Raw genomic sequence first — 10,804 nt, forward strand, 5'->3', positions numbered from 1 at the left:
GTATCCTTCGAGTTGGGAATCGATATCGAGTTCTGGTTTGAAAGTCGAGTTTCAAATCAGGAATCGAGATTAGGTCTTAATTTGAAATTCATGTCCTTGATCGAGTTTTGGAGTCGAAAACCAGGTTGAGTGATAAGGTTGAATTCTGATACACAAAAGTTGAATTCCAGGTCTTGTGTTGGGGTCGGGTCCCAGTTAAAAATTAGTTCCTAAATTGAGATTTAGAAGTTAGGTCTTGGGTAAAATTGGGGTTGGGTCTCGCATAAGGTGTCGGAGTGTGATCCAGTTCATAAGTCTAATTCCAGATCGAATATAAGGGTCGGATCCCAGATCGGGAGCTGAGGTCAAGTCTTAATTTGAAAGTCAGGTTCTAGGTTGGAGTCGAGTCCGAGTTAGAAATTGGGTCTTGGATCAGGAATTGGGTCCTGATTAGAAAGTCATGTCTCAAGCCGAGAGTTGGGATCAGGTCCCAATTTGAAAGTCGAGTCTTTGATCAAGAGTCAAAGTCAGATCTCAGATTGAATGTCAAGGTCAAGTTTTGCGTCGGGTGTCAGAATTGGGTCTCGAATCAAGAGTCGGGGTCAAGTCCTAATTTAAAAGTTGGGTCTTAGGTTAGGAGTTGGTCTCAGTTTGAAAGTTAAGTCCCGGATCGAGAGTCGGGATCAATTTAGAGTTTGAAAGTTGGATCTTGAATTGGAAGTGAGGGTCAAATCCCGAATTAGATGTCACGGCTAAGTCTTGCATTGGGTGTCGGGTTCAGAGTCCTGATTTAAAAGTCAAAATTTGGGTTAGGTTTTGATTTGAAAATCGAGTCATGGTTGAGAGTCAGGTCGAGGGTCGGGTCCCGATTCAAATGTAAAGTTCAGGGTAGGGAGTCACAATCAGGTCACAGATTGAGTGTCGGGGTCGGATCTCAAATTGGTCATCCGGGCTGCGTTTCGATTTTGGTGTCAGGTTCGAGTCCCAAGTTGATTATCGGAGTTGGTTTACATGTTAGAAACTATTTTTCTAAACAATATTTTCTACTCTTTAGCCAAATATAAAAGATATTTTCTGAAAAATATTTTTCATTTATAAACCAAACACTTAATTTTTCAGAAAATATTTTTCACTCACCAACCAAATATGATAAAATAAATTAAAAACCTACTTGTTTTCAATTAAACATTTTCTAGAAAACATTTTCAATAAAAAACACATTTTCCTTCGTACCAAACACACATAACTAACCTTCAAATGGACCAGCATTTAATTATATATTATGTAATGAACATAACGTTCAACAACTCATATTTATTGAATTATATTTAATTGAGGCTAAGTCGTCGGTCAGCATGGAAAACATTAAATATTCGACATCTAAATTGTTAACCAAGAAAGATTGCACTTTCTTGGTTGCATTTAAACAGTTTTCCCATCTATAAAAGAAGACAAGAAATCAAGACTAAAAACCCCAACACATATATAAATTTCCTCCAAAAAATTTGAAAAGTAGTAAAATCAAAGGAAATCTAATTAAGTTGTGAGATGGCAGAAGTGAAGTTGCTGGGTGTTTCTTTGAGCCCTTTTAGTCGTAGAGTTGAGTGGGCTCTTAAGATTAAGGGCGTTGAATATGAATTTGTAGAAGAAGATATACAAAACAAAAGTCCTCTTCTTCTTCAATCTAATCCAATTCACAAGAAAATTCCAGTGCTAATTCACAATGGCAAGCCAATTTGTGAGTCAATGGTAATTGTTGAATACATTGATGAGACATTTGAAGGCCCTTCCATTTTGCCAAAAGACCCTTATGATCGAGCTATAGCTCGTTTTTGGGCTAAGTTCTTTGATGATAAGGTAAATTCTTTTGGATTTAAGAGATATATACTCTAAAACGTAAATATTTTATTTGTCGCAATTTATATGAAATAGTTCAGATTCTATTTTTTTACCACAATTTATTCATATGCCCTTTTAATATTTATAATTGTTAATTCTTGTGACTTATAGTACTTTTTATAAAATTTCTATGTAAATTAGTTTTCAAAAACTTAAAAATTATAGGTCTGAATGTAGGGTTTAAATAAAAAAAAATTGATTCGAATATCAAAATGTAAACTGTGTCATATAAATTAAATTAGGGAGAGTATTCTTTTATATAAGTATCAGTATAATTTAATATTCCCTCGATCTCGAGTTGATCATAACTTGTCAAAATTAAAGATTTCATATCCGAATTAACCGTCAAGATCTCAAAAGTTTGACTTTTCAAATCGGAAAGGTGTGACACATATTTGTCATATTTTGCAGTGTATGCCAGTAATGGGAAAAGCTATGTTCGGCAGTGGAGAGGAGTCAGACAAAGCTAAAGAGGAATTGGGTGAGTTAATAAAGATTCTTGAAAATGAGCTCAAAGACAAGAAGTTCTTTGTAGGTGACAAATTTGGATTTGCTGATATGGCTGGAAATTTGATGGCATATTGGATGGGAATTGTTGAAGAAGCCTCTGGAAATGTTTTTGTAACAAGTGAAAAGTTTCCAATATTTTGTACTTGGAGAGATGAGTACATTAATTGTAGCCCAATCAAGGAATATTTACCTTCAAGAGATGCAATACTTGCACATTTCAAAGCTCGTTTTCAAGCTGCTGCAGCTGCCCCTAAGTAAAAACCTTGTGAAATTTTCGAGTTTTTAATTTGTGTGGCAATATAACTACCTATTTGAAGAAAAATAGCTTTATTCAACTTTACACATAGTAGGTAGTATGTTTGCTGTTTTTTGTTAGTTTGTGAGTGCATGTGCGTTGTAATTTCTTCGAAGCTAATAAATGCTAAGAGTCATCTTTTTTGTCTTCACCTTTCCCAATTTTGTATTATAATGACTGAATCAGTTGTATTGGAATTATTTTTCATTCAATAGTTAGTTTAGTATATTAAAATTGACACGTGTTAGCATAATATCTTAAAATATATTTATTTATAAAAATATTCTTAATAAATACGATGGAAAAGATTTTAAGAGTCAATTATGTTTGTAATCATGTTAAATTATGTATTAAAATTTTTTGTGTTACTAATATCATGGATTTTCATGTATTAATTAACTATGCATATTTTAATACTAAATAGAGTGTATAACTAATGTATAGGTTAAAAAAGTGTACCAAATAACATATTAGTAATACACAAAGCAAATACATGCATTATTTTTTCTAATGTGTTATATCAAAATGACCCCTAATTATACATAACATAATAAAACATATAATTAATATTTGTAATAATACACAAAAATCTAATACATGATATGTATTGTTTTTTCTAACCCTATATAGTTGATGATAAGTAGCCGGTCAACATGGAAGGGTCAAAAAGTCAGATAATGCATTTGTTGGTTTTCATGTATAAAAGAAGACAATGAAATCAAGAATGAAAACCCACCGCACATATATAAATTTCATCAACATAGAAAAGTAGTCAAAAAGAATAAAAAGAGAGAAACTTAAGTGGTGAGATATGGCAGAAGTGAAGTTGATTGGCTTTCCACTAAGCCCTTTTAGTCGTAGAGTTGAATGGGCTTTGAAAGTTAAGGGAGTTGAATATGAATTTATAGAAGAAGATCTACAAAATAAGAGCCCTCTGCTTCTTCAATCGAACCCTGTTCACAAGAAAATCCCAGTGTTAATTCACAATGGAAAGTCCATTTGTGAATCAATGGTAATTGTTGAATACATTGATGAGACATTTGAAGGCCCTCCAATCTTGCCTAAAGACCCTTATGATCGAGCTTTAGCGCGTTTTTGGGCTAAGTTCCTTGATGATACGGTACGTTGTATATACTTGACTCTAACTTTATTTTATACTATTCGTACAATTATAAGCTTTGATCATGATTTATAGTAGATTAGTTACTATTTTTTACAAAATTTGCAAATTACTAGCGTTTATCATTAAAATTTATTTGCACTTATCTTATTAGTAATTATGAAACTTAAAGTTTTTGAGTGATATTGCAGTGTATACCAGTATTGGGGAAAGTATTGTTTGGCAGAGGGGAGGAGGCAGAAAAATCCAAAGAGGAATTTGGTGAGCTGTTGAAGATTCTTGATAATGAGGTCAAGGACAAGTTGTTCTTTGTGGGAGACAAATTTGGATTTGCTGATGTAGTTGCTAATTTTATGGCATTTTGGCTGGGAATTCTTGAAGAAGCCTCTGGAGTTGTTTTTGTGACAAGTGAAAAATTTCCAAATTTTTGTGCTTGGAGAGATAATTACATTGAATGTAGCCAAGTCAAGGAATATTTACCTTCAAGAGATGTGTTACTTGCCAATTTCCAAACTCGTTTCCAAGCTGCAGCTACTCCAAATTGAACACTTATTTATTTGTGAAAAATATCAATATTGGTTGTGGCAATAAAACTAGCCAAGCTTAGCCAGCTTTTCACTTTGTATGGTTGGCAGTAATCTTTATGTTTCTATTTTGCTGGTTTGTTAGTAATTGTATGAGTGTGTAATTAATTTCTTCCATCTATAAAATTACCTATTAGTAAATTGTGACTCCTGTTTTTATCTTCGCCTTTTCAAAGTTCAAATTTGTGAAATTTGGAAACAAAAGGTGGTTGGGTAGACTTTTCTTTTTGTATTTCACCGAGTATTCGGTATTTAGATCGATGTGTAATGAGGTTGAGACAAATTTCAAGCTACTGAGAGGAACTGGTCCTTTAGATAAAGAATTGAAGAACTAGAGATTGTTTAAAAAAGTTGTTCCACGCAAATTTGGAGAATTAGTATTAAGACTTAATTCATCTCTACAAGGAACTAGCTTTCAAGTTATGAAAATATGATCATATGCGCGTGAAGTAGAAATCTGAGTTAAACAAGGCTTAACCCAAGTCTTGGTTGAATTTGAAGAACTACAAGGTGGTTGTTTTATGTTTTGAAGCTTAACCACAATCAAAAAGAGACAAAAGAGTCTACACGAAGAGAACGACTTGTTCCTATCAAGATGTATCATTACTATTCTTAAGCTGAAATAGCCAGATTCTTGTGGTTTTAAAATAACATCTCAATCACATTCTTTATTGATTGTAGTAGGTATTGTTTTATATTGCAATTGCATAGTTACTCTAAAAATAAAAAAAAGGGCAGCCCGGTGCACTTAAGCTTCCGCTATGCGCAGGATCCGGGGAAGGGCCCGACCACAAGGGTCTGTTGTACGCAGCCTTACCTTGCATTTCTGCCAGAGGCTGTTTCCAAGGCTTGAACCCGTGACCTCCTGGTCACATGGCAGTAACTTTACCAGTTACTCCAAGAATATATTTAGATATTGAAAAATAAATAATTTTAATTATTCAATAATCGAATTCAAAGAGAACTTCCTCAGAATCGGATTTCTATTCAGATTAGATTTGAATATCTTAATCTACTAAAGATAAATATTTTATTTCCAAAATGGATCACCAGTCTTAAATGGACAAAACCTTTAACCACTACCTCATATTTTTTGACTCATAATAATTGAGGAAAAGTCGCCGGTCAATGTAGAAGCATTAAATTAGACAACTGAGTTGTGTAAGAAGTCCATTTGATTATTTTTTGTTTTTCTCGATATCTATATTAGAGTCCTATTAAATTTAAATTTGTATTAAAATATCTCATATAAGAAAATAAAATAATTCCTAATAAAGACAATTCATATTCAGAGAGACTCAAACCCGATGTCTGCTTAAGAATGAAGTTGGGGAAGTCCATTGGTTGGTGTTTCACTTAGCCCATTTACTCATAGAGTTGAGTGGGCTCTGAAGATTAAGGGAGTAGAATATGAACTTATAGTTGAAGATCCACAAAACAAGAGCTCTCTACTTCTTGAATCCAATCCAGTTCACATTTGAAGGCCCTTCAATCTTGCCTAAAGATACTTATGATCGAGCTATATCTCGTTTTTGGGCTAAGTTCCTTGATGATAAGGTAAATTTATCTGGATTTAAGTTATAACTTATATGCATACATATTTTGTGTAAGAAATTTTCATATTAGTAGTATTGATTAATTTGATAGCAGATTAGTTAATATTTTTATCAGGTTATAAATTATATTTTTTCCGTTTTAATTTGTTTGGCTTGATTCCGATTACACAAGAGAGTCAAACTAGCTGATGTATGGTTTGAATTCGAAAATAAGTCTTTTATTTCTTTTGACATAGAATTTACATATTTAGAAATTACATAAAAATTACTATAAGTCAAAATAGTTAACAATCCAAATATTTAAGAAGTATTTTAAAAAATTATGGTCAAAGTAAATATCCTTCAATTGTCCAAACAGTAACTAAGAAAACAAATTGAAATGAAAGGAGTAGCTAATATATTTTTTAAGAAAAAAAATTAAAAAATTAGGGGCGGAGGGAAGGAAATGGGGGGAGGGGATTAAAAGGTGAAAAATTGGGTAAGGAGATTATAAGATGAAAAATCAATTATTATTAATAAGATGAAAGTTCATGTAGTCAACAGGTGCTACAATTGTCCGAGTAGCTAATATCTATGAATAATGTAGATAATCTTTTAATTTATTAGGTTATCTCTTGTTATAACACATAACCTACCTAATTTCAAGATTATAGATCTCATATTTTATGAGAAGTGGCATGTAGATATCATTTGGATGATTAGCTGTGTAAACATATCTTCTTACAATATTGTATATATTTCTTCCATTTCAATTTTCTTGTCTTATTTTTCTTTTTAATTTGTTTTAAAAGAAGAATCTTTTTTTTTGTTGACAATTTTTTAATTCTAATTTTTCACATGACATGTTTAAAACCACAAAATCATAGTGTATTTTGATACATTCTACAAATCTTTAGTTTAAAAATCACAAAATTCAAAAGTGTTTTTAACTTTATTAAACTCTGTGTCAAATCAAAACCAGATAAATAAATTAAAAAAAAGAAAATATAAATAAAGCTCATGCTTATAGTATGAATTCACTTTTAATTGCCTCGTAAATGATCTGATCGTGTAAATATCTCGAGTGTTTTGCAGTGCTTGCCAGCAATGGGAAAGTTTATGTTTGGCAATGGAGAGGAGCAAGAGAAAGCTAAAGAGGAGTGTGGTGAACTGCTGAAAATTCTTGATAGTAAGCTCAAGGATAAGAAATATTTTGTTGGAGACAAAATTGGATTTGTTGATATTGCTGCAAATGTGTTGGCATTTTGGATGGAAATAATTGAAGAAGTCTCTGGTGTTATTTTGGTGACAAGTGAGAAATTTCCCAATTATTATGCTTGGAGAAATAATTACATTAGTTGCAGCCCAGTCAAAGAATATTTACCTTCAAGAGATGAATTATTTGCACATCTTCAATCTCGATTTCACTCTGCAGGAGCTCCTAAATGAACAATCTCTATTGTGAAATTTAAAGATTTTGTATGGTTGTAACAAAATACTACTTGTGTATGTAAGGGTGTTTTCAAAAAATTGAAAAATCAAATCAAATCGAAAATTGAATTAAGAAAAAAAAATATATAGTTTAGATGGTACCATGTGTTTTTGTTTCGTCGGTTTGTATGAGATACTCCTTTGTTTACTTTTATTCGTGCATTGTTTAAAAATAAATTTTATTTTTATTTTGTCACTTTTGACATATTAAGAAAAATATAATTATTATTTTTCGTATTTTATTCTTAACATTAATTACTTATTTCGCAAATCATTTTCCAAGACTTATTACTCCTTTATTTCATATTAAGTGAATTTGATGCGCACTTATTAAAAAAAATATTCAAGAACATAATTTAAATCCTATTTTCTGCTATTGCTCTTTTATCTATTCCCAAGTAGTGCAATTTATCTTTTAGAAAATATAAAACTTCATTAAAGGAAAGGACAAATATGAAAAAAAAATTAAACATTTATCTTGCACTTTTCACAATTTAATTATTTTAAACAATGAAAAAACCACTTAAAATTCAATTAGTATGGAATAGAGAGAGTACAAAACACCAATTAATAAGAGTAGTGTGAAATAATCATGTCAATCATTATTTTTTTAATGAACGTGATCAAGTCCAAATGTGCAAATAAAAGTGAACGGAGGAAATGTTAGTCTATTTGATCAAATTTCTAAAATTATTTTTTTTAAATATATTTTTGATAAAAAGTCATTTGTATTTAACTAATCAATTCAAAATAATTTTGTGCGGTAGCTAGTGCTTGGCCAAACTTTTAAAAATAAGTGTATCTTCTCATTGGAAAAGTTTTCTTTTAGCTTATGTTATTCCCCCCCAAAACACTTATTTTGTCCCAAAAAGTTGATCAAGCACTTTTTTTTTTAATAATAAACACGTTTGGCCTCTCAAAAATTTGACCAAATGAGCTAATAATTTCTTCTATCGTTCCTTCTCCAAGACCACGCAGTACTTACTTCGGACCACTTTGATTGTTGTTTTTATTAAAACTAGATGGTTCAAAATATATAATTAAGTACATTCTTTTCATTTTGTCTTTTTTAATAATTATTCTTGAAAGTAACATAAATGTATAAAGCATATACACATATTTCAATATTGTGATTTGTTTAGATTAACTATCCTTTTATTTATCAAAGAGGGATTAAAGAGAGAATATTTATCGAAGAAAAATTAACATTTTAAATAATTAATGACAATAAATAAGTGTATAATAATCAAAATATATAGTTTTTAAGGAACGTGTAATTAAATCAAATAATGTTACAAGTAAAATGGTCCGGAGAAAGTATATTTTATCATATTAATTTTTATCCAATTGATAATTAAATAATATTTCTTCTATTTCAAGATTGTCATTTGTGTGTCTAACGAAAATATTCAACGATCGGCTGTATAATTTAATATTCAAGCAAAGTGCAAGATACGAAAAATGTGGTAAAAAAGATGGTCAACAAGCACTTCACGTTTGAATAAACATGGAGGCAGATTTAAAATTTATTAATTAATAACTTAATTTACAATTAAATATTTACATATTTTTCATGAATTTCCTAAAATATATACAGGGCATAACTGTATTGAATTCATGTAATTTTTTGACCGATTCTCTCCGAGATGAACATGTGGGATATCAAATTTATTATTCAAGTTTTTTTTTCCCCAATGAAATCAAGTTGTATAAAAGTATGCCTTTTTTGTGAAGGGTACATCACACATATCCCAAATCCCATTCCATAGATCTAGAATTGTTATAGTCAACTAAGACTTTGAGCAAACAATCAAGAATTGGAAGATGGAGGATGTGAAATTGGTAGGTTTTTGGGCAAGTCCATTTAGTAGAAGAATTGAGATTGCCTTGAAACTCAAGGGCATTGAATATGAGTTCATTGAGCAGAATCCTTTTGACAAGAGTCCTACACTTGTCAAGTACAATCCTATTCATAAGAAGATTCCAGTGCTTTTGCACAATGGAAAGCCAATTGTTGAGTCTCTTGTGATTCTTGAATACATTGATGAAACTTGGAAGGATGGCACCCCTCTTCTACCAAAAGACCCTTATCAAAGAGCCATGTCACGTTTTTGGACTAAGTTTATTGATGAAAAGGTATGTTCCTATCTTTAAATATTCTCTTTTGATCTAACAAAAATGAGTCAAAAATGTCCTTCATATATCGGGTTAATAAATAAAGAAAATGTAATAACAATTGCTTCTTTTTTTTTTGTTTAATTTTAGTGCTTGCCGGAGATGCAAAAACTTGGTTATGGTGGCAAAGAAGAGAAGGAAAAAGCTAGGGATGAACTTTCTACGCTGTTGAAAATTCTTGATAATGAAGTCAAAGAAAAAAAATTCTTTGGAGGAGACAATTGGATTTGTTGATTTTGTGTCCATTCTCATAACATATTGGCTTGGAGTTATTCAAGAAGTATTGAAAGTTGAAGTATTGACAAATGATGAACATCCAAATATATATGCTTGGGCTCAAGAGTTACAAAGTTGTAGCATTATTAAGGAAAATTTGCCTCCTAGAGAAAAATTACTTGGAGCTTACAAAGCTTGCTTCAAAACTAAGGAAGCTACCTAATAAATGTCAAAAAATAATTATATGTATGCTTATGAATAAGTGTTGGATTTTTCTCTATGCAAATAAGGCAATTCCCATAGACAGAGAAAAAAAAAACTAAGATTATTCTTCCTAGTTTCTCTTTCAATGTTCTTACTTTCAATAATCATCTTCTAAGAATTTGACTTCATATACGTAAAATCAAGAAATCAGTTCAATTTATCTTTGCTTCGTCAACACCTTGTCATTGATGTTTATTCACGAATATAAAAAGAATTGAATAATGTCACCTTAATATAATCTTTCTTCATTAGACTCCCAAATAATTTGTATTTTCACGATTAATATTTGAATGATCCAACCAGACATGAAGATTGAAGAGGAGGAAATACTTTTGATCCAATGAATTCAAGTTTTTGTTCTTAAAGACAATATTTATTAATAATAAATATATTAATAAGGGTAAATTAATCAAGCATGAAATTTAAAATTAATAATAAATAGATTTAAAAAATAATAAATTTAATCGTAATGTTGTCAATTACGAGAAATATTATTAAGCAAAACTTGAGGGGTCTTGATAAATTAAAAATACACTTGAACTACGAAATACTTCAACCATATCCCAAATCCCAGCCCTTATAAGAAGGTAGAATTCCAATAGTAAGTAGAGAGTTTGAACAACCATAATATAATTAATTAGAAATTGTTTCTTACATTTCAAACTTAACAGATTCAAGATCGTCTGCCTAACCAAAATATTATTCTATGGCCGGTTATCTAATTATAATATTCAAA

At 30.7% G+C, this 10,804-nt stretch overlaps 2 protein-coding genes and 2 pseudogenes across 2 annotated transcripts; all 4 read left to right on the forward strand.

The window, feature by feature from the left end:
• The first annotated feature begins 1,331 nt into the window (after positions 1 to 1,331).
• Positions 1,332 to 2,901, forward strand: LOC129882312 (probable glutathione S-transferase). The gene is made up of 2 exons (XM_055956559.1): positions 1,332 to 1,836; positions 2,290 to 2,901. Exons 1-2 carry the CDS (start codon positions 1,528 to 1,530, stop codon positions 2,644 to 2,646), a joined length of 666 nt encoding a protein of 221 aa, XP_055812534.1. The 5' UTR covers positions 1,332 to 1,527; the 3' UTR covers positions 2,647 to 2,901.
• A 484-nt stretch (positions 2,902 to 3,385) lies between these two features.
• On the forward strand, positions 3,386 to 4,528 carry LOC129882313 (probable glutathione S-transferase). Its single transcript, XM_055956561.1, has 2 exons — positions 3,386 to 3,803; positions 3,995 to 4,528. Exons 1-2 carry the CDS (start codon positions 3,495 to 3,497, stop codon positions 4,346 to 4,348), a joined length of 663 nt encoding a protein of 220 aa, XP_055812536.1. The 5' UTR covers positions 3,386 to 3,494; the 3' UTR covers positions 4,349 to 4,528.
• A 1,184-nt stretch (positions 4,529 to 5,712) lies between these two features.
• Positions 5,713 to 7,487, forward strand: LOC129882314 (probable glutathione S-transferase; annotated as a pseudogene).
• A 1,571-nt stretch (positions 7,488 to 9,058) lies between these two features.
• Positions 9,059 to 10,108, forward strand: LOC129881502 (probable glutathione S-transferase; annotated as a pseudogene).
• Positions 10,109 to 10,804: the final 696 nt, after the last annotated feature.

Source organism: Solanum dulcamara, chromosome 3 (assembly GCF_947179165.1).
Source record: "Solanum dulcamara chromosome 3, daSolDulc1.2, whole genome shotgun sequence".
NCBI classification, from domain to species: Eukaryota; Viridiplantae; Streptophyta; class Magnoliopsida; order Solanales; family Solanaceae; genus Solanum; species Solanum dulcamara.